At 42.5% G+C, this 24674-nt stretch overlaps 1 protein-coding gene across 5 annotated transcripts; it reads right to left on the bottom strand.

Annotated features, from left to right (window-relative positions):
• Positions 1–1849: 1849 nt before the first annotated feature.
• cep20 (centrosomal protein 20) lies at positions 1850–24498 on the bottom strand. 5 transcript variants are annotated; one of them, XM_043712135.1, is made up of 5 exons: positions 24398–24497; positions 16906–17103; positions 4115–4199; positions 3181–3254; positions 1850–2732 (listed from the first exon to the last, which is right to left on the bottom strand). In XM_043712135.1, exons 1-5 carry the CDS (start codon positions 24423–24425, stop codon positions 2659–2661), a joined length of 459 nt encoding a protein of 152 aa, XP_043568070.1. In that variant the 5' UTR covers positions 24426–24497; the 3' UTR covers positions 1850–2658. The 5 variants fall into 5 exon arrangements, with proteins under 5 accessions (XP_043568070.1, XP_043568069.1, XP_043568072.1 ...); XM_043712134.1 differs by having other exon boundaries at positions 1861–2732; positions 3118–3254; XM_043712137.1 differs by lacking the exon at positions 3181–3254 and having other exon boundaries at positions 2645–2732; positions 24398–24498.
• Between the last annotated feature and the right edge of the window lie 176 nt (positions 24499–24674).

Consider the following 24674-nt stretch of genomic DNA (forward strand, 5'->3'; position numbering starts at 1 on the left):
TTCCCTATGCTATCCCTGATCGGCCCTACTCTTTCTTTGACCAATCTCTTATTCCTCACATAAGTGTAAAATGCCTTTGTGTTCTCCCTAATCCGTTCTGCCAAGCCTTTCTCGTGCCCCCTCCTGGCTCTCTTCAGACCATTTTTGAGCTCCTTCCACGCCTGCCTGTAATCCTCTAGAGCTGAGCTTGACCCTAGCTTCCTCCACCTTATGTAAGCTACCTTTTTCCTTTTGACGAGTAGCTCCACCGCTCTCATCATCCAAGGTTCCTTTATCTTACCACTTCCTGCCTGTCTCACCGCTCTCATCATCCAAGGTTCCTTTATCTTACCACTTCCTGCCTGTCTCAGAGGGACATATTTATTCATCACTTGCAATAACTGTTCCTTAAACAGTCTCTACATGTCTATAGTGCCTTTACCATGGAACAATTGCTCCCAGTCCATGCTTCCTAACTCATGTCTAATCGCATTATAGTTTCCTCTTCCCCAATTAAATATCCTCCCATTTGCCTAATCCTCTCCTTCTCCATAGCTATGTAGAATATTGAGGCAGTTGTGGTCACTATCACCAAAATGCTCTCCCACCACAAGATCTGATACCTGCCCCAGCTCGTTTCCGAGCACCAAGTCTAGAATGGCCTCTCCCCTCGTCGGCCTGTCAACGTACTGAGTTAGGAAACCCTCCTGAACACATCTTACAAAAACAGCTCCATTCAAATCTTCTGCTCGAAGGAGGTTCCAATCAATATTGGGAAAGTTAAAGTCACCCATCACAACAACCCTACTACATCCACACTCTTCCAAAATCTGCCAACCTATGCTTTCTTCCATCTCCCTGCTGCTATTGGGGGGCCTGTAGTAAATCCCTAACAAGGTGACTGCTCCCTGGCTGTTCCTAATTTCCACCCATACTGACTCGGAAGGTAGATCTTCCTCGACAAAACAGATCCTTTCGGTCCAACTCGTCCATGCCGACCAGATATCCCAACCCAATCTACTCCCATTTGCCAGCACTTGGCCCATATCTCTTTAAACTCTTCCTATTCATATACCCATCCAGATGCCTTTTAAATGCTGTAACTGTACCAGTCTCCACCACTTACTTTGGCAGCTCATTCCATACATGCATCACCCTTTGCATGAAAACCTTGCCCTAAGGTCCCTTTTAAATCTTTCCCCTCTCACCGTCAACCTATGCCCTCTAGTACTGGACTCCCCCACCCCAGGGAAAAGACCTTGTCTAATTATCATATCCATGCCCTTCATGATTTTATAAACCCCTGTAAGGTCACTCCTCAACCTCTGACACTCCAGGGAAAACAGCCCCAGCCTATTCAGCCTCTCCGTATAGCTCAAATCCTCCAACCCTGGCAACTTCCTTATAAATCTTTTTAGAGCCCTTTCAAGTCTTACAATATCCTCGTCTCCCTCCTATAGGAAGAACTGCACCCAATAATCCAAAAGTGGCCTAACCAATGTCCCGTCCAGCCACAACATAACTTCTCAACTCCTATACTCAGTGCTCTGACCAATATAGGAAAGCATAGCAATCACCTTCTTCACTACCCTATTTACCTGTGACTCCACTTTCAAGGAAATATTAATTGTTAATCCTTAATAGACATGTTCCACAACAATTTGCAATTGTACAGCAACTTTAACATTGTTAAACACAGCCTTCAAAATTGCTAATATCCAGGTCAACCCTACTTCTCAGCGAGTGAACAGTGCAGAAAATTTAGATTAATAAAAGCAAAATAGTGTAAATACAGGAAATCTGAAATAAAAACAGAAGATGCTGGAGAAACGTAGCACATCTGGCAGCATCTGTGGAGAGACAAAAACAGAGTTAATGTTGGGTCCAACATGATTTTCCTCAGAACTGGTGCAGAAAATTTGTTGTTTGAAAAAGTGAATTAAAATAGACAATACTAAAACATAATTGACAAAATCAAATTTATTATATATAAAACATTGCAATAAATATCAATACAAAAATATCACAGATGACAAACATTTTCAAATGTTTCAATGTGTAATTCCCAATGCATATCCAATTTGATCATGTCTGACTGAACAATTTCATAGCTCCAGTGTTGGCTGGCATAAAATAGGCCGAATACCAGCAAGTCAATTTAAAATAAATGAAGAAGGAGCCATTGTGAAAAGTAGGACTGCAGACCCTAGATGCCAAAGCATAATATTTAAATTTAGAATAGGTAAACTTATCACTTGTTACTGTTGCAAATTATAGTTTGCAGGAAAATAAAGTAAACTAACGTGTTAAAAAACACATGCAACTGAAGTAACAATGCAGACTCAGACACAAAAGAAATAATAGGCATATGACCAGATTCCATGTGTCTGCTTGCAGCACGAAAGCTAACAGTATAAATGCTCATGCTGGTCCAAGGCTGGCCTTATTACCAGTAGTTAGGCAAAGTTCAGATCTTTTAAATAAAGCTACATTTACCAATTTAAGAAAAGAAGTAAAACAAAAACAAATATAACAGGGTGCCAGGCACCAAATTCCTTTGTTGGACATTTTCAAGATACTAGGACTTTAAGGTAGAGATAACCAAAGGCAGAGGTAACCAGAGGTGGCCAAACTGCAGTCTGTTATTTAACACGCTGGTAAAGGAATAGTCAGCTGTAATCAGTGTCCACCTCGGAGAACAAAATGGTCTTCAAAGTTTCTTCCACCTAATCGTCCAGGTTCGGGCAAGTCATCTAGGGAAACAAAATCTACACTTAACAGAACTAAAAGAGGAAACACAATATGGTTAGGGGCAAGAATTACATATAGACAGAGTAATCAAAAATGTCACAGGCTGTACAACTTCAACGAGTGGTTGAAAATTAAACATTTAATTACTGATGGGAACTCTTTACCATGTTGCAATGCATTAATACAATCAGAACATTAGTTTGATATAATGTGTTTTTTAAATGCTTAGTTATTAAATACTCAAAGGATTTTTTTTAGTTTTACCTTAGCTATACATTTTTGCAACAAAGTGGGATGCGTTGTTGAGTTCCAGAATTAAGTTGTACAGCATAGATATTTTGTGCAACTCATTTCCAGCTCCACCCAGTTCAATTTTAAATATCCTACCTAGGGTACATTTCTCATTTGGTTGCTTTAAAGTCATTTTCTTTATATTAGGCATAGATGCACCTTTAATCAGAGATTTAACTCCATCCTCTTTGCTCTCATTTACAAAGTGAGCTAGGATTCCATATAGCAGAGGCCTATAAGCAGAAAATATAAGTTTTAAACAGAGATTAAAACTTTAGTAATCTACATTTGCCAAAGATAATTTTTACATTATTTATTAAAATATTTGCAGCATTCAAAACAGACATACTGTGCCAAAACACAGTTGATTTCAACAAAATGTTTTATTGTTCACAAATTTACCATATATCTATAAAGTACTCGATCACAGAAATATCCTTTATTACAAATAAGAAATATGAAAACACAGTGTGAAAATGAGCTCTGGTTTTCATAAGCAGTCTTTTAATTCTGAAATTTTTAGCAGAGGATTGTATGGTTACTTTATAGAAAATCTTCCAAGATGTTCGATACCAATTAAGCAATGTTTTTGCATTCAAAAAAGTATGACACAGACCATCTTTTGAACAGATTTAAAATGGCCACAAGTTAATTCTTCTGTTCAATATTTTTGTGTATGTGTTAATTTAGAATATACTAAATGCTGTCATGTATTGATTTCATGTTACAACTTTTGAATTACACTAAATTCCACACAGCAAAACAAATGGGGGTGATATCTTTCAAAATAATTAATTTCTAAAGTATCTAATCTTTTATCCCTTGCTCAAGTAGCAAGATCTGAAAATGTGTTGCTGGAAAAGCGCAGCAGGTCAGGCAGCATCCAGGGAACAGGAGAATCGACGTTTCGGGCATAAGCCCTTCTTCAGGAAGATCTCTGCAGACCTCACTTTCTCCTCAAGTAGCAAGATAGAAGCATTTCTAGATCTGCGAAATTATGTTTTATAATATTTGAACACCGAAATAAAAACCAAGAAATAAAGCATAGAAACCATTGCCAATTGCAGTAATAAAATGGATAGGATTTACTTACACTGTTTTTGTGCTTGAATCTTCAATTACATTTAACTCATTTACCAGAAACTGTCTGTCTAAGGGTATCTCAGGTTGACCAGCTTCTGTGTGAAAATAAAAGTGACAATATTTAATCAAGGTTTGCATAAAGATTTGTAGCTCGAGTGCCGGTTGTTGTAGTTGTGGATATGTTGCCGAGCTGAGAAGTTGCTTTGCAGACGTTTCATCCCCGGTCTAGGTGTAATTTATAAGATTCCTTGCAAAGTCTGCACGAAACACTATATAGGACAAACAGGCAGACAACTAGCAATCCGCATCCATAAACACCAACTAGCCACTAAATGCTAAGACCAGCTGTCCCTAGTACGCCACATACAGATGACAAGGACCACAAATTCGACTGGGACAACACAACAATCATACGACAAGCCAAACAGATGACAGCCAGACAATTTCTAGAAGCATGGCACTCATCCACGGACTCCATCAACCAGCACATAGATCCAGACTCAATATACTGACCACTACAACTAACAGCTGCAACTGGCAACCGGAAGCAGAAGCATCGGAACCAAATAAACTCCAGAATACATGGTACCATAGCGCTTCACAGGAGGCTCCAAAGCACTGAAGATGTCACCTAGACAGGGGGTGAAACGTCTGCAAATCAACTTTTCAGCTGAGCGAACATAATGCAAATCCTGATCCAAGCAGTTCATAAAAGTCTAACTAATTAAACAGGAGAAAGTGAGGATTGCAGATGCTGGAAATCAGAGTCAAAGAGTGTGGTGCTGGAAAAGCACAGCTGGTCAGGCAGCATCCGAGGAGCAGGAGAATCGATGTTTTGAGCATAAAGTCTTCATCAGGAATGTTAAGCATGTCACATAGGAAGATGGTTGTGGTTGTTGGAGGTCAATTAGCTTAGTTCCAGGACATCTCTACAGGAGTTCCTTAGTGTCCTAGCCCCAACCATCTTCAACTGCTTCATCAATTTTCCCTTCAACATAAGACCACAAATGGGGATATTCACTGTTATTTGCACAATGTTCAACACCATTCATATCCTCCAGTAGTGAAGTAGTCCATGTTCAAATGCAACAAGAGTTGGACAATATCCAGGCTGACAAGTAGCAGGAAATATTCACGCCACACAAATGCCAAGCACCACAAATATACAATCTAAACACTGTCCCATGACAATCAATGGTCTTACTGAATCCCCCACTATCAACATCAGGGGGTTATCAGTGACCAGAAACTGATCTGAATTCACCATATAAATACAGTGACAATAAAAACAGGTCAAAGGCTCGGAATTCTGTGGCAAGTAACTCACCTCCTGACTTCCCAAAGCTGGTCCCAAAACTGATATGTGGAAACACAATCATTTGCAGATTCCCCTCCAAGGCACTTACCATCCTGACCAGAAATATATCGCCATTCCTTCACTGTCATTGGGTCAAAATCCTGGAATTCCCTCCCTATGGACATTGTGGGTTAACCCATAACATGTGGATTGCAGCGGTTCATAAAAGCAGCTCACCAACACCAAGGGCAACTAGGTACAAGCAATAAATGACGGCTTAGCCAGCAATGCTTATATCCCATGCGTGGATCATTTTTAAAAAAAATCTTCTTCCACCTCAACTCCCCAACAATACAAAAAAATCACCTCCTACTAAGTACTTTCAGTGACCTAGCCTCTACAATTTTCTGGGTTGGAAACTTCCAAACATTCATTTCTTCTTGGGGAAAGCCATGGATATTCTCAGCAGTTGAAAATGCTCTTCTTTAAAACACATTAAAGTAGCTCATAGGTAAAATGTTAATGAAACATCACATTAAAGCTATGATTGCTTTATTATTTCTTGAATGTGCTTTTTATTCCTCCCCCAAGTTATGATACTGAAGAACCTTTCTCTGATTCAAATACTATTTAAGTCAAGTAGTTAAAAACTGATTTGAGGCTTAAAATATAATGCTTACACCAACCTTTCTGAGAGATGGTTATCAAACTTAAACATGAAATCAAAATGCACAAAGCAGCTTGATGTAGAGAGCTAAAACCATGGAGATCATGATGTACATTCATGACCTGCAGTCTACAACTGGATCTCATTGGCTCAGAATTACATGAGGTTGAGCCTTACTGGAGTAGCAAGTTGCAAGGGCTATGGTGATTTAATACTTAGTATCAGAGGGAAGAAGACACTTGCTCTTATTTTTTTGGCCACAAATTTCAGTTGTAGTGTCTGAACCTTTGGGAACTATAGATGCCTTTTCATATCCAAATGACAACAGTGCCACATACATATGCACTTCTTGTACTGGCCAGACCAGATGCTATTTTCTTGAGATCATTAATGCAGATGTTGAGAACTGGAAGCATGCAGAACAGGCAGTTAGAGATATCAGTCAGTGTGTAACACTGAAATGACTTTAGCTGTGTCATTTTCAACCTGGATCCTCTAGCCAGTATGCTCTCATGACCTGACACAGCTAAATAGGTATTGAGCAGTAGAAGGATTCTACCAGTGCTATTTAAAGTAATCTTCAACTACTTTCAGGTTAATTGCTGATTAAGGATTCTAATGACTGTTGTTTTAGAATTGTTTGCAGATATTTTCTAATCAACCAGTTCAGAGATGTTACCTCTACAGCAAATGGTATGTGAACTCAGGCTTCTTGGTTCAGAAGTAATAACAGTATCACAATACAGGTCATTCCATACAATGCACATTTCGTCAATGCAAATTGGCTATAGTGCGATTGTGGATGCTGTTTGGATAACGCAAACTTTCTACTGAACAGGTATAGCAAATATAGTGTGAGGTTGCACAGGAACGCAACTGTCACGTTATAGCGGATTGACCTATACACAAGAGCCCCTTTGGAGATGGGGATGTCTTCAGGGAATGGTGTGACTCACAGTGAAGACTTTGGCTCTGATTCAAGGATTCTGCTAACACCACACCTCATAATTATGTGCAAGATCCAAGTTTCAGGCCACAGACAAGATCATTGTTACTGTGAACTGGCATGATAATCCCAGGATGCATTGTAACACGGCAAGGAGGCCTGCATGCAGTTGCCTGACCCAGATTGAGAGAAGCTAATTCTGCCAAGTCAGGTAGACACATCAGAGGTTTTACTCAATCAGGATGTCCTGACTGTTGATTACTTATGAAGTTAAAATGCACTTTCAGGTTCAAAGTACGTCTGGCATAGCTGGTAATCACTGCCCAAAATAGTTACCCCCATAAATGAATTCTGTAAATGAACAACAGTTTAGAAGTTTGGTAGAATTGATGACTTGCTAGACAACATCAGAGGATGGTTTAAAGGTAACCATATTGGTGTGGGATAGGAGTCATATTTAGACTAGATGAAAGGACAGCAGGTTCCCTTTCTTAAAGGACATGAATGAACCTGTTGGGGTTCTTCTTTATTTAAAAAAAATGCACATAGCTTCAAGGCTACTTTTGTTGATATTCTGTTACAAGATTTCAAAATAAAAATTTGCAATCTCAATTCAAATTCACAAATTGCCAGGTGAGATTGTAATTTATTTCAAATCTATTCAATCTAGTCTCTGGGATTACTAATGTAGCATCACTTTTGCAAAACAACTTGACAGATTTTACCAAAATATTCCTCTTGGGTGAAACCTAAAACTAAAAGCTAGGCAACAGAAACTAGCATCACTTCAGACTCCCCAATCATTTGCCTTCATATATAGCACAGCAATACTTAAAGAACCGTATCCTGTTTGCGATATATATAAATGACTTGGATGAAAATGTAGATAGGTGGGTTAGTAAGTCTGCAGACGATACAAAAATTGGTGGAGTTGTAGATAGTGTAAAAGGTTGTCAAAAGGATGTAGTAAGATATAGATCAGTTGCAGATATGGGTGGAGAAATGGCAGATGGAGCTTAATCCGGTTAAGTGTGATGTGCTGCACTTTGGCAGATCAAATGTTAAGGGAAAGTGTTAATGGCAGGACCTTGAACCAAGTCCATAGCTCCCTGAAAATGGCCATGCATGTAGATAGGGTGGTAATAAAGGTGCATGGCATGCTTGCCTTTATTGGTCGGGAAACTGAATACAAGAGTCAGGATGTCATGTTACAGCTTTATAAGACTTTGGTTAGGTCACACTTAAGAGCACCATGTTCAAGTCTGGTCGCCACACGACAGGAATGACGTGGAGGCTTTGGGGAGGATGCAGAAGAGATTTACCAGGATGGTGCCTGGATTAGAGGGTATGACAAGGAGAGGCTGGAAAAACTCAGGTTGTTTTGTCTGGAGCAGTGGAGGCTTAGGGATGACCGGATAGGAATTTATAAAATTATGAGTTGCACAGATAGGGTTAATGGTCAGTATCTTTTTCTCATGGTTGAAATAACTAAAACTAGAGGGATGTATTTAAGGTGGGGGTAGAAACTTAAAAAGAGATGTGAGAGGCAAGTTTTTTTACATAGAGTGTGGTAGGAGCCTAGAATGTGCTGCCAGGGGTGATAGTGAAGGCAGATACGATAGGGGATTTTAAGAGACTTTTAGATACGCACATGAATATGCAAGGAATAGATGGATATGGAGCAAAGGCAGTCAGAAGGGATTAGTTTAATTTGACATCATGTTTGGCACAACATCATGTGCTGATGGGCCTGATCCTGTACTGTATTGTTCGATGTTCTAACAGGAATTGAACAAGTACATGGATTTCAACATACACATGGATCTCTGCAAATCCATTTTAACCAGCCACAAAATAAAAAGTTACTAGTTGTCAAGTTTACTGGCAAGCCAAATACTGTATTTGTTTAAAGTTGAGGTAATATATTGTATAAAGATTCAAGAAGACATAGTTTCCAGTCCTAATTACGTACAGACCGATCAAGGGAAGACTCTTAAGAGGTTTGGTTAAAGCAAGAAAAACACTCTCATAACTGTGCTGTCAGCATTCAAAGACAGCAAGCAGGCATTACATCATAAATCACCTAATATGTTACAATCTATTTTTTTTCTTGATGGTGCTGACTCATATTAAATTACAGTTCCCTAGCTACTGACAGTCCTGCAGCATTTCACTCAAGTGAAAATACTACAGATGCTGGAAACCTGAAATAAAAACAGAAAATGTTGGAGAAACTCTGTAGATCTGACAGTATCTTTGGGACAGAAGCAGAGTTAACATTTCAAATTTGATATGGCTCCCTTTATTAAAGATATACAGCATACTGGACTCAAAAAATTTGATTCTACTTCTCTCTCCACAGATGCTGCAAGATCTGTTCAAATGGATCAAAGCCATGTTACATGTTGACCAGGAAGCAATTCCATGATTTTGCAAGGCCCACCTGGTGCCATTTGCCTTGTGAGCAAATGTATAGGCAGAAATCAAGAGGCTAGAGAGTGAGTGAATCCTCAAACCAGCACAGTTAGTCCCGACTGCGAAGCCCGATGGCTTAGTTCACCTTTGTGGGGATTTTAAGCAAATGGCAAATTGCTTTTTGCAGCTGGATAAATACCCAATCCCTCAAATAGAGGACCTGTACACAATGTTTTTTTGGGGTGGGGTGGGGGGTGCTGTCCTTTATGAAGCTGGACATGAGCCATGTATACCTACAATTGCGATTGAATGAGGAGTCCCAGAAGTATGCCACAATTAACACCCATAAGGGTTTATACCAAGACACAAGACTGGTATTTGGGGTATCATCAGCCTGTGCCCTTTCCCAGTGGACCATGGAGAGCATTTTAGAAGCGCTATCCAAGGTTGTCATTTATCTGAATGACGTGCTAATAACTGGGAAGACCAATAAGGAGCACTTGGACACTGTGCTTAAATGTTTCTCCTATGTGGGCATATGCCTTAAAGGGAAATGTGTGTTCCAGGTACCCCAAGTGACCTGTGGTGCTGGAAAAGCACAGTAGGTCAGGCAGCATCCAAGAAGCAGGAGAATCTATGTTTCAGGCATAAGCCCTTCATCAGACGTTCTCCTCCTCTACCATACTCTTGACTCTGATCTCCAGTATCTGCAGTCCTCACTTTTTACCCCAAGTGACCTAGCTGGGTTACAGAGTCGACAAAACCGGGTTACACTCTTTGAAAGATAAAGTGAGGGCGATCAAAGAAGCCCTGGCTTCCATGATTACACTGGAGCTTAGGTTAGTAAATTATTACGGAAAACTTGTAGTAACCTGGCTTTTATCTTGGCACTCATACCTGCTATTGAAAAAGGATCAGCCTTGGAAATGGCTGTATAGCCAAGAAACAGCCTTTAGGGAAGTGAAAAAGCAGCGATCATCCCACTCTGATCCAAAGCAAGACATAGTGCTGACATGTGATGCCTCCCCGTACTGTACTGGGGTAGTGTTGGCTTACTGGTGGCCAAATGGAGAGAAATACCCAATAGCGTATGCTTCCCAGGACCTTGGCTGACTCTGAACACAAGTATGCCCAGATAGAGGAAGGAAGGTTTGGCAGTCATCTTTGGTGTGAGGAAGTTCCATCAGTACCTTTACGGGTAGGAATTTGTGCTCTTTAACACATCACAGAGCCCTGTTAAGGCTACCGAAGGAAGATAAATTACCACGACCCATAACTTCTAGTAGAATTGAGCAGTGGATCCTTATTCTCAGCACGTACAAGTACAAGGTAGAACACTGCCAGGAAGCCAAGAGGCCAATGTGGATGCCCTGAGCCACCTCCCACTGACAGAATCGCCATCAGTGGTGTGTTCCCTGGAAGAGTCTGTTCTGGTTTTAAACTTCCTAAACTCCCTACCGATCACTGCTGACTGTGGACACGATCCAGTCCTAGCAAAACTAAAACAGACAGTTGTATTTTTTTCTTCTCTGGTAGTGTTCAGTTTTCCCAGGACCCATGTTGTGTGTGTGCAGGTGTAGGACACAGTGAAGAACAAGTGCGTAAAGCTTTTATTGATATTCCACCACCAGGAAGAAAGGAAGCACCAGAGTGGCTAGTGACAAGCAGTGTGGAAGGGCAATGCTGCGTGATCAAAAAAGTGAAGGGAGGGCAGCGACTAAATCAATAGAGTTGGAGGGGGAAATAAAACACTGCACTCCCTGCAGTGCCTACCTCTCCTTGAACAGCTCGAGGGAGCACTGCGTAATCCTTCTCCAGAGACACCGGGTTCGGACATAGCTGCAGAAGAAGGGCAGACAACTGGCCATAAAGACCCCCTCCATGACCTGCTGGCTGGACCTGTTTATGGCCAGTTTGGACAGGCCCAGGAGCAGACCCACGAGGACCTACCCTCCCTCTTCCGCACCAGATACAGCCAGTTGTGATGGGGGAGACAGAAAGGCCATTGCAATAAGGACTGAAACCTTTTGACCCAACGAAACCTGATCAGTGTAGAGGTTGACACCTTACTTTGGTGAGTAAGAGTGATTATCCCACGTAAAAGGTCACTGCCAGATACTGGCTGAACTCCACCAGAGTCATCCAGGGGTTTGCAAAATGAAGGTGCTAGCAAGAAGCTGTCTGGTGGCCAGAGTTGGATGCTGATATAGCTGCATTGGTGGGGCAGTGCTTGGAGTGCCAACAAGGACAAATATTACCACCAGAATTGGCCCCACATTCACAGAAATGGCCAGGTAAACCCAGAACTCAATTACATGTCGATTTTATGCCAGTCCTTTCATGGGATCAATGTTCATGGACACTGTGGACGTCTATTCAGAGTGTTTGGACATGCATAAATTCTTTGAGGAGAAAGTGAGGTCTGCAGATGCTGGAGATCAGAGCTGAAAATGTGTTGCTGGAACAGCGCAGCAGGTCAGGCAGCATCCAGGGAACAGGAGAATCGACGTTTCGGGCATAAGCTTGAAGAAGAGCTTATGCCCGAAATGTCGATTCTCCTGTTCCCTGGATGCTGCCTGACCTGCTGCGCTGTTCCAGCAACACATTTTCAGCATGCATAAATTCTGCTCGACAACTCAGGGAAAACCACTGAGCATCATTCAAATACGCTGACTCCCAGAAGTATTGGTCACTAACAATGGGACATCATTTACCAGCAGAGAATTTGAGTACTTCCTTAAGTCAAATGGCATTCGGCAAAAGGCCAGCTCCATTCAATCCATTCGTCTAATGGTCTAGCAGAAAGAGCAGTCCAAATGTTGAAGGTAGGCTTAAAGAAGCAGCCTACAGTGTACCACTTGATAACCAGCTGTGCTAGTTCCTGTTTGATGTAGGACTATCCAGCATGCAATATGTTGCTGATGGGGAGAAGACTCCACACCAGGTTAAACCTGAGATTTCTAGACCTGAGAGGGAAGGGTGAAATGGCAGCTGGAATGCCAAGGCTGGCCACACGCTTCCTCTATGAGAGACAGGGTTTGATTCAGGGGATGACGTTTAGTGCCAGAATCATGGAAATGGCGCCGTGTAGGTACGAGGCAAGGTTAGGTCCCATGGCTTACAAAATTCAGGTGATGATACAGTCTTGAACAAACAAATGGATCACCTGAAAGCTGTTATCTCAAATAGGGCAGGAGCAAAACACATTTGGCCCCTCAGAACAACTAGGAAAGCCAGTCAAACTGTAGGTTCTCTACCTCCATCTAGTGTCACAGAAACCTCCATCAGAGATGGATGCAGCCTCAATACTGTTACCACAAGAAGAGGAGGAGGGAGAAGAAACTCTCCTGAGATGCTCTGAACGCAAGAGACTGTCTATGGTCTGGTACACGCAGCCCATATCTGAGTCTGAATCAGCAGAAAGGGACCTGGGATGAAAACATTGTAGGAACCACTCCCCCACCCCAAACCCGGGTTTGGAGGGGGGTGGGTTGGGTAGTGATTGGAGCCAGATGGCCCTCATTGACTGTCCCAAGTTAACAACTCCAATCATAGAACATAGAACAATACAGCACAGAACAGGCCCATTGGCCCTCGATGTTGCGCCGAGTTGTGAACTACTCTCAGCTTGAACCCTACACTATCCCATCATCATCCATGTGCTTCTTCAAGGATTGTTTAAATCTCCCTAATATGGCTGAGTTAACTACATTGGCAGGTAGGGCATTTCACGCCCTTACCATTCTGAGTAAAGAACCTGCCTCTGACATCTGTCTTAAATCTATCATCCCTCAATTTGTAGTTATGTCCCCTCGTACAAGCTGACGTTATCATCGTAGGAAAAAAAAATTTCACTGTCTACCCTATCTAATCCTCTGATCATCTTGTATGTCTCTATCAAATCCCCTCTTAGCTGCCTTCTTTCCAATGAGAACAGACCTAAGTCTCTTAGCGTTTCCTCATAAGACCTTCCCTCCAGACCAGGCAACATCCTGGTAAATGTCCTCTGCACCTTTTTCAATATTCCACATCATTCCCGAAATATAGCGACCAGAACAGTACACAATATTCCAAGTGCGGCCACACTAGCGTTTTGTATAGTTACAGCACGATATTGCGGCTCCGGAACTCAATCCCTCTACCAATGAAACCTAACACATCGTATGCCTTCTTAACCTGGGTAAAACTAGGTAAAAATCAACCTGGGTGGCAACTTTCAGGGATCTATGTACATGGACTCCAAGATTCCTCTGCACACCCACACTACCAAAAATCTTTCCATTGACCCAGTACTCTGCCTTCCTGTTATTCTTGCCAAAGTGTACCACCTCACATTTAGTTGCATTGAACTCCATTTGCCACGTCTCAGCCCAATTCTGCAGTTTATCCAAGTCCCACTGCAAGATATAACATTCTTCCAAACTGTCCACTACTCCACCAACTTTAGTGTCATCGGCAAATTTACTAATCCATCCACCTATGTCTGTGTCTAAGTAATTTATAAAAATGACAAACAGCAGTGGTCCCAAAACAGATCCTTGTGGCAAATCACTAGTATCCGGACTCCAGGCTGAATATTTTCCATCAACCACCACTTGCTGCCTTCTTTCAGAAAGCCAGTTTCTACTCCAAACTGCTAAATCACCCTCAATCCCATGCCTCTGCATTTTCTCCATAAGCCTACCATTTGGAACCTTATGAAAGGCTTAACTGAAGTCCATGTATACCACATCAACTGCCCTACCCTCATCTACATGCTTGGTCACCTTCTCAAAAAACTCAATTAGGTTTGTGAGACATGACCTGCCCTTGACGAAACCATGCTGACTATCTGAAATCAAATTGTTGCTTGCTAGGTGATTATAAATCTTAGCTCTTATAATCCTTTCCAAAACCTTTCCTACAACAGAAGTAAGGCTCACTGGTCTATAATTACCTGGGTCATCTCTACTGCCCTTCTTGAGCAAGGGCACAACATTTGCAATCCTTCAGTCCTATGGTACTAAACCTGTAGACAATGACGACTCAAATATCAAAGCCAAAGGCTCTGCTATCTCCTCCCTAGCTTCCCAGAGAATTCTCAGATAAATCCCATTCAGCCCAGGGGATTTGTCTACTTTCACTCCTTCTACAATTGGCAACACCTGTTCATAACTAACCTCGATCCTTTCTAGATAATATTTCGTATCTAATTTTTCTCCTCTACAATGTTCTCCTTTTCCTGAGTGAAAACCAATGAGAAATGTTTGATTAGCACCTCTCTGAATTCCACAGGGTCCACACTCTACTTCCCACTTCTGTCTTTGACTGGCCCTATTCCTACCCTAGTCATCCTTTTACTCCTCACATACCTGTAGAAAGCTTTAGGGTTCTCCTTTATTCTATTTGCTAAAGACTGCTCGTGTTCTCTCTTTGCTCTTCTTAACTCTCTCGTTAAATCCTTCCTGGCTGATCTGTAACTCTCCGTCGCCTCATCTGAACCATCTTGTCTCATCAACACATAAGCCTCCTTCTTCTGCTTAACAAGAGATGCAATTTCTGTAGTAAACCATGGTTCCCTTACCTTATCACTTCCTCCCTGCCTGACAGGGACATACCTATCAAGGACACACAATATCTGTTCCTTAAACCAGCTCCACATTTCCATTGTCTGCATCCCCTGCATTTTGCTACCCCATCCTATGCATCCTAATTCTGGCCTAATCACGTTTTAATTGCCCTTGCCCCATCGATAACTCTTGACCTGTGGCATGAACCTATCCCTTTCAATCACGAAACGAAACATATCTGAATTATGGTCAACTCTCTCCAAAGTCCTCACCTACAACTAAATCAAACACCTGGCCTAGTTCATTACCAAGCATTAGAGCCAGTGTGGCCTCCCCTCTTGTCGGCTCTTTGTCATACTGTGTCAGGAAACCCCCCTGTACACACTGAACAAAAACTGATCCATCCGACGTACTAGAGTTATAGCATTTCCAGTCAATGTTGGGGAAGTTAAAGTCCCCCATAATGACCACCCTGTTCCTTTCACTCCTACCCAGAATCATTTTGCCAATCCACTCTTCCACCTCCCTGGAACTCTGTGGAGGTCTATAAAAAACTCCAAGCAGTGTGACCTCTCGTCTCCTGTTCCTATGCTCAGCCCACACTACCTCAATAGACAAGTCCTCGTCAAAAGTTCTTTCAGCCACCGTTATACGATCCTTGACTAACAAGGCCACACGGTGGCATAGTGGTTAGCACTGCTGCCTCACAGCGCCAGAGATCCGCGTTCAATTCCCGCCTCAGGCGACTGACTGTGTGGAGTTTGCACGTTCTCCCCGTGTCTGCATGGGTTTCCTCCGGGTGCTCCGGTTTCCTCCCACAGTCCAAAGATGTGCAGGTCAGGTGAACTGGCCATACTAAATTGCCCGTAGTGTTAGGTAAGGGGTAAATGTAGGGGTATGGGTGGGTTGCGCGTCGGTGTGGACTTGTTGGGCCGAAGGGCCTGTTTCCACACTGTCATGTAATGTAATGTAATCTAATCTAACCTCTCCCTCTTTTACCGCCCTGCCTGTTTTTAATGAAAGATCTAAACCCTGGAACCTGTAACATCCATTCCTCACCCTCCTCTATCCATGTCTCCGAAATGGCCACAACATCGAAGTCCCAGGTACCTATCCATGCTGCAAGCTCTTCTACCTTATTTCGGATACTTCTGGCGCTGAAGTAGACACACTTCAAACCACTTTGCTGTCTGCCAGCACATTCCTGTGACCGTGAAACCCTGTCCCTGTCCTCCCTATTCTCATCCTTCTGTGCACTACAACTACACCACAGATTCCAATCACCCTGCTGAGCTAGTTTATACCCACCTGATTAGCACCAGCAAATTTCCCACCCAGGATATTAGTACCTCTCTGGTTCAAGTGAAGACCATCCTGTTTGTACAGGTCCCACCTTCCCCAGAATGAGCCCCAATTATCCTAGTACCTGAAACCCTCCCTCCTGCACCATCCTTGCAGCCACGTGTTCAGCTGATATCTCTCCCTATTCCCTTTCTTGCTATCAGGAAAGCTCTGGCTGACCAAATATTAACAGGAGATTTTAGAATCTCCTCAGTTTAGGGGACTTACTCTGAGTTGACTAGCTACTGCACAAGGGGGGACTTGGTGACGGGATACCAGCCTCTGCAGTTATTTCAACTAGGTAGCTTGACGTTACTTGTTAGCTCAAAAGTAAACACCCTTATCAGACACTTTGTGGCTAAACATGCATGAGATGCTAATTTACAGTAGCAGGAAATAGAATACAATGTAAATTAAAAAGTAAAGTAGTGCTGTAGAATGAACTGCACTGTTTAAAATGTCAGCTAATTTACAGCCTTTCGAGCTGCAAAGTGTGATTGGATCAGTTTAATATACAAGTTACTGCACGCTATTTGCATTTAGAAGTACTTTTTTGTACTTTCATCATTCAACTCAATGTACGTACCTGCTGTCAGCACTGACGCTGTGTACTTGTATTTATTAAACTCAAGATATTCACGGATAAGTTCATTAATTAGTAGATTTTCATGGGAAAGTGGCGGCCGTGGTTCACTCTGATCATCAAGGGCACTAAAAACTTCAGCTCGAATTCTAGCTTTCAGTTGGCCTAGAACACCTCTTTTTGCCAAGGTCTCTTTTAGAACTGTAAATAAAAAGGAGCATTTTTATAAAAAATGTTGTAAAATGCTTAAATTCCTCAAGTAACATAATTAGTGGGCAACAGGTACACTCTTATACATGAGGAAAATTTAAAGCATTAAAGAGAATTCATTATAATATACGAACTGCATTTCTTGTGATTGTCAAATTTTAAACTTAACCATTTTACACAAAAGTCAGCTAAAAGCCAAGTTTCCTTAGAATTTGGGGGGTATTTAAGTCAACAACAGAACATTGGAGTCTAGTCTTTATGCAATTCTTATGATGCACCTCCAACTAAGACCCTACTCTCAGTCTGCTTAACTAGCCAAGTACAATTAACAGTCAACTGACATATGAACCAGCTCATGGAAGGAACTGGTACAGCGAAACTCTGGTAGTGTGCTTAGTTCATACAGAGGACTCTTGCGGCATAGTGGCAGTGTCCCTATCTCTGAACAAAAAGATCCAAAGTCAAGTCATACCTGTTCTAAAGGTGCCAATACATCTGAACAGGATTATTAAAAATTATCTAATCAGGCCCATGTGAAAGTTATGGGTGATAGCAGCTGATTCATTATTGGAAATATGAAAGACCCAGTACATGATGGACACGCATTCGCTTTTGGAATCTGTAAGTGAAGCAGGAAGATTACGATAATGGACAACAAAACTGATACCAGCTGAAGTGTCTAACGAAAAATCTAGTTTTGGACATTTTAGATTTTTGACAAAATGGGAGAACATTGATAAATAATGTTTTTGGGGGGGCAAAAAAAACTAACCTACTGATTTCTGATGTGAACTTTCCATTTCACCAGTACATTTTTGGATCATTGGAATCTCTTTTTGGGTAGAAGTGACCTGTATAAGAAGGACCGATTGCACAAGAATTGAAAGGGCACTGAAAGACTGAAGCGATTGGGCTTGTATACCCTTGGGTTTAGAAGACTGAGAGGAGATCTGATTGAGACATATAAGATTATGAAAGGATTGGACACTCTGCAGGCAGGAAACATGTTTCCGCTGATGGGTAAGTGCCAAACCAGAAGACACAGCTTAAAAATACGGGGTAGACCATTTAGGACAGAGATGAGGAGAAACTTCTTCACCCAGAGAGTGGTGGCTGTGTGGAATGCTCTGCCCCAGAGAGCAGTGGAGGCCCAGTCTCTGGATTCATTTAAAAAAAGAGTTGGATAGAGCTCTCAAAGATAGTGGAATCAAGGGTTATGGAGATAAGGCAGGAAGAGGATACTGATTAGGAATGATCAGCCATGATCATATTGAATGGCGGTGCAGGCTCGAAGGGCTGAATGGCCTATTCCTGCACCTATTGTCTCTTGGCACTAATATACTGGCAGGAAAATTTGCTAGGGCTGCTCAGGAGAATTAATGGGTTGGTGGGGGGGACCCAGGGAGATAGTGAGGAAAGAGATCAGTCTGAGACTGGTACAGTTGGGAAAAGGAGCAAACAGTCAGGGAAAGCAGGAACAAAGCAGAAAACAAGGTAGGACCGACTAAATTAAACTGCATTTATTTCAATGCAAGAGGGCTAACAAGAAAGACAGATGAACTCTGGTTATGGTTAAGAATAAGGGGCTGGGATATCATAGCAATTAGAGATGTGGCTCAGGGATGGACAGAACTGGCAGCTTAATGTTCCAGGATACAAATACTAGGGAAGGATAGAAATGGGACAGGAGAGGAGGAGAGGTGATTTTGATAAGGGATAACATTATGGCTGTACTTAGAAAGGATATTGCTGGGAATACATCCAGGCAAGTTATTTATTTGTATTCTACTATAAAGCACACAATAGTAGAAGGGAAACAGAGAAACAAATTTTATAAGGAGATCAGTTATCTGTAAGAATAATAGGGTGGATATGGTAGGGGATTTTAACTTTCCAAACAGACTGGGACTGCTATATGTTAAGGGTTTAGGTGGAGAGGAATAAGTGTGTACAAAATTTTCTGATTCAAAATGTGGATGTATCTACTAGAGAAGGTGCAAAACTTGACCTCCTTGTGGGAAATAAGGGAGGCAAGTGACTGAGGGGTCAGTGGGGGAGCACTTTGGGGGCAGCAACCATAATTCTATTAGTTTTTAAAATAGTGATGGAAAAAGATAAACTAGATCGAAAAGTTGAAGTTCTAAATTGGAGGGCGGCCAATTTTGACGGCATTAGGCAAGAACTTTCAAATGTTGATTGGGGGCAAATGTTTGAACACTTTTAGAATATTGGTGTGCAATTCTGACCTCCCTCTTCTAGGAAGTTTGTTGTGAAACTTTAAAGGATTCAGAAGACTGACAAGGATGTTGCTAGGGTTGGAGGATTTGTGCTCTAGGGAGAGGCTGAATTGGCTGAGGCTGTTTTTCCTGGAGCATCGGAGGTTGAGGGATGACCTTAGAAGTTTGTAAAATCATGAGGGGCATAGATAGGATAAATAGACAAGGTCATTTTCCCTGGGGTGGGGGAGTCCAGAACTGGAGGGCATAGGTTTCAGGGTGAGAGGGGAAAGATATAAAAGGGACCTTTTTCATGCAGAGGGTGGTGTGTGTATGGAATGAACTGCCAGAGGTATTTGTGGAGGCCGGTAAAGAGACAGCTGAAAAGTGGAAATCCTCAGGTATAAAGGCAGGAGGTGTATAGTTAAGAGGGAAATCAGGAGGGCAAAAAAGGGACATGAGATAGCTCTGGCAAATAGGGTTAGGGAGAATCCAAAGGGATTTTACAAATACAATAAGGACAAAAGGATAACTATAGAGAGAATAGGGCCCCTCAAAGATCAGCAAGGTGGCTGATGTGTGGAATCGCCAGAGATGGGGTTGTACTAAACGCGTATTTTTCATCCATGTTTACAATGGAGAAGGACATGTAAGCTGTAGAATGTGTGGAAATAGGTGGTGACCTCTTGAAAATGTCCTTATTACAGAGGTGGTGGTGTTGGATGTCTGAAAACACAAAGGTGACAAATCCCCAGGAATTGATCAGGTGTACCCTAGAACTTTGTGGGAAACTAGGGAAGTGATTGCTGGGCCCCTTGCTGAGATATTTGTATCATGGAGAGTCACAGGTGAGGTGCTGGAAGACTGGAGGTTGGCTAACGTGCCACTATTTAGGAAAGGTGGTAAGGAAAAGCCATTTTCCTATAGACCAGTGAGCCTGATATTGTTAGTGGGCAAGTTGTTGGACAGATTCCTGAGGGACAGGATTTACATGTATTTGGAAAGGCAAGGATGATGTACAGATAATCAACATAGCTTTGTGCATGGGAAATCATGTCTCACGAGCTTGATTGAGGTTTATTTGAAGAAGTGACAAAGAGGATTGATGACAGAGCAGTGGACGTGATCTATCTGGACTTCAGTAAGGCATTCGATAAGGTTCCTCATGGTAGACTAGTGAGCAAGGTTAGATCACCTAGAATATAGGGAACTAGCCATTTGGATACAGAACTGGCTTGAAGATAGAAGACAGAGGATGGTGGTGGAGGGTTGCTTTTCAGACTGGAGGTCTGTGACCACAAGGATCAGTGCTGGTCCACTGCTTATCTACACTTTTTTAGAAATGATTTGGATGTGGTTAGTTTGGTATAGTTAATAAGTTTGCAGGTGACACCAAAATTGGAGGTGTGGAGGACATCGAGGAACGACAGCAAAAGTACAACAGGATCTTGATCAGATGGGCTAAGGAGTGGCAGATGGAGTTTACTTCAGATAAATGTGAGGTGCTGCATATTGGAAAGGTGAATCTTATCAGGACTTATACACTTAATGGTAAGGTCCTAGGGAGAGTTGTTGAACAAAGAGACTTTGGAGTGCAGGTTCATTGCTCCGTGAAAATGGAGTGGCAGGTAGGTAGGATAGTGAAGAAGGCATTTGCCTTTATTGTCAGTGCATTGTGTATAGGAGTTGGGAGATCATGTTATGGTTGTACATTGGTGAGGACACTTTTAGAATATTGGTGTGCAATTCTGACCTCCCTCTTCTAGGAAATTTGTTGTGAAACTTTAAAGGATTCAGAAGACTGACAAGGACGTTGCTAGGGTTGGAGGGTTTGCGCTCTAGGGAGAGGCTGAATTGGCTGGGGCTGTTTTTCCTGGAGCATTGGAGGTTAAGGGATGACCTTAGAAGTTTGTAAAGTCAGGAGGGGCATAGATAGGATAAATAGACAAGGTCATTTTCCCTGGGGTGGAGGGCATAGGTTTCAGGGTGAGAGGGGAAAGATATAAAAGGGACCTTTTTCATGCAGAGAGTGGTGTATGTATGGAATGAACTGCCAGAGGTATTTGTGGAGGCCGGTAAAATTACAGCATTTAAAAGGCAACTGAATAGGTACGTGAATAGGAAGGGTTTAGAGGGATACAGGTCAAGTGCTGGCAAATGGGACTAGATTAATTTAAGATATCTGGTCGGCAAGGATGAGTTGGACCAAAGGGTCTGTTTTCATGCTGTGCATCCATAACTCTAAGCGTGAATCTGGTGTTAAGTCACCTAGGATTTCCAGGCACCCTGCAGCAATGGTTTGGACAGTGAGACTAATAATGACAAGAACAAATTTGTAGATGCTTGTGGGAGGCAAGATTTCAACAGCCCATCCTATGTAAAACATAGAATCAGTTGCAGCAATTTCTAGTTCTTCGTATTTAACTGTGCATATGTAAAACTGAAAAGCTGCAGTCAGTTTTAGAGTAATGGTGCCAAATACCAAGTTTTCCTTCACTGCTGATATTGCACAATATACTCAAATGAAAGCAAAATACTGCAGATGCTGGAAATCTGAAACAAACAGAAATTGCTGGAGAAACTTCAGGTCTAGCAGCACCTCTGGAGAGAAAACACTTAACATTTTTATTGTGGATTAGGAGCAGCTGTTTGAGGGTAAATCCAGATTTGATATGTAGGAGGCTTTTAAAGGGAGGTTGATTGGAATGCCGGACAGACATGTCCCTGTGAAAATAAGGAATAGAAATGGCAAGATTAGAGAACCATGGATGACAGGTAAAATTGTGAGAACAGCTAAGAGGAAAAAGGAAGCCTACATAACGGCTAGGCAACTGAAAACAGACAAAGCTTTGGAAAAATAGAACCAATCTGAAACGAGGAATTAAGAGGGCTAAAGGGGTTATGAAATATCTTTAGCAAACAGGGTTAAAGGAAATCCCAAAGCCTTTTATTTGTATGTAAAGATCAAGAGAGTAACGCGAGAAAGAGTTGGCCCACTCAAGGACAAAGAAGGGAAGTTATACGTGGAGTCAGAAAATGGTGAGATTCTTTAGGAGTACTTTTATGTCTGTATTCATCGAGGCGAGGGACAAGTATGTTGAGGTTAGGGTTGACGTTTGATTACTCGAGGTAAAGTCGGTATAAGGAGGGAGGAAGTGTTGGGTCTTCTAAAAGGCATTAAGGCGGACAAGTCCCCAGGTCCGGATGGGTTCTATTCCAGGATATGGAGGGAAGCAAGACAGGAAATAACTCGGGCCTTAACAGATATCTTTGCAGCATCCTTGAACACGGGTAAGGTCAGAGGACTGCAGAATTGCCAATGTTGTCCCATTGTTTACGAAGGGTCACATAGCAGAGATAATGCAGGTAATTACAGACTGGTGGGCCTGACATCAGTGGTAAGGAACCTGTTGGAGAAGATACTGAGGCATAGGATTTATTTACAGTTCAAATAAAATGGGCTTATCAGTGATAGGCAGCATGGTTTTGTGAAGGGACGGCCATGTCTTACCAACTTAATAGAATTCTTTTGAAGAAGTTACGAAGTTGATTGATGGAAGGACTGTAGATATCATTATATATAGACATCAGTAAGGCATTTGGAAAGGTTCCCCAGGATTAGCTGATGGAGAAAGTGAAGTCGCATGGGGTCCAGGCTATACTCTCTAGATGGATAGAGAACTGGCCAGGCTGCAGGAGACAGTAGTAGTGGAAGGAAGTTTCTCAAAATGGAGAACTATGACCAGTGATGTTCCACAGAGATCCATGTTGGGACCACAGTTATTTGTGATATACATAAATGATCTAGAGGAAGGTTAGCATAGTCTGATTAGCAAGTTTGCAGATGACACTAAGATTTGTGGAGTAGCAGATAGTGTAAGCAACTGTCAGAGAATGCAGCAGAATATATATAGATTGGAAAGTTAGGTGGAGAAATAGCAGATGGAGTTCAATTTAGACAAATGCAAGGTGATATATTTTGGAAGATCCAATTCAAGACCAAACTATACAGTAAATGGAAAAACCCTGGGGAAGACTGTACAGAGAGATCTGGGTGTTCAGGTCCATTGTACCCTGAAAGTGGCAATGCAGGTGGCATACTGCATACTTTCCTTCATCAGATGGGATATTGAGTACAAGAGTGGACATGTCATGATACAGTTGCATAGGACTTTGGTTTGGTCACATTTGGAGTACTGGTCGCCACATTAACAAAAGGATGTTGCCTGGTATGATGGGCGCTAGCTATGAAGAGAGGTTGAGTAGATATGGGTTATTTTTAATAGACAGATGGAGGTTGGGTGAGGGGGCAAGTGATTGAGGTCTACACAATCACGCGGTGTAAACAGGGTGAATAGCAAGAAGCTTTCTCCCAGAGTAGGGGACTCAATTATGAGGGGTCACGACTTCAAAGTGAGAGGGGAACAGTTTAAGGGAGATGTGTGTGGAAAGCATCGCCAGTAAGGGCGATGTTTAAGGTTTGGAGATGCCGTGTTGGACTGGGGTGTACAAAGTTTAAAAATCATACAACACCAGGTTATGTGCTTCCAATTAAACCTGTTGGACTATAACCTGGTGTTGTGATTTTTAACTTTGTGCACCATTTAAGATGTATCTAGACAGATACATGAACGGGCAGGGGGGGGTACAGACCCTTAGAAAATAGGCGACAGGTTTACACAGAGGATCTGGATCGGTGTAGGCTTGGAGGGCCGAAGGGCCTGTTCCTGAGCTATAATTTTTTTTGTAACTCAATCCAAAATGGTCCGCCCAGTATCCTGAGACTTGCCTTTGTAGAGTTTCCCCCCCCCATCCAGGGCAAAGGCCACCCCTGAGACGGTCCTGCTGGAATTTTATACGTTCCAATCCGATCCACCCACCGCCCCGAAAAGGCGCTATATAAATGTAAGTGTTTCCAGTGCCTGTCGCCGCGGTTATTATTTCTGATGCCGGTCCCTTTGTGGGGGTGTGGGGTGTTGTGGGGTGGGGGTGGGGTTGGGGGTGGTGGGGGGTGGTGGGGGTGTGGGGTGGGGGCAGCCATGTCCCTCCCGCTCCGGCCGGACACTCACCGCCCTTCAGCTCGCTAACGGTCGCCATCGCCGCGCGCCGGGCCGCGAGCAGGCACGTGACCCCCCTCCCTCCCTCCGCGCGTTTCCCGGATGTACCGCGTCACCCAGACGCCGTTGCCCCGGTAACCGAGCCAGTCCCTCCCTCATCCCAAGCCCGAGCCAACTGTGAGTAAAACAAAAATCCCTGAATCTCACCTTCAAACAGCGCCTGTGTATGTTATACAGGTCTCTGTGTTATTGGGAATTATTATAGCCTGTATCGACATTACACTCTATG

The sequence above is a fragment of the Chiloscyllium plagiosum genome, chromosome 21, assembly GCF_004010195.1.
Source record: "Chiloscyllium plagiosum isolate BGI_BamShark_2017 chromosome 21, ASM401019v2, whole genome shotgun sequence".
NCBI classification, from domain to species: Eukaryota; Metazoa; Chordata; class Chondrichthyes; order Orectolobiformes; family Hemiscylliidae; genus Chiloscyllium; species Chiloscyllium plagiosum.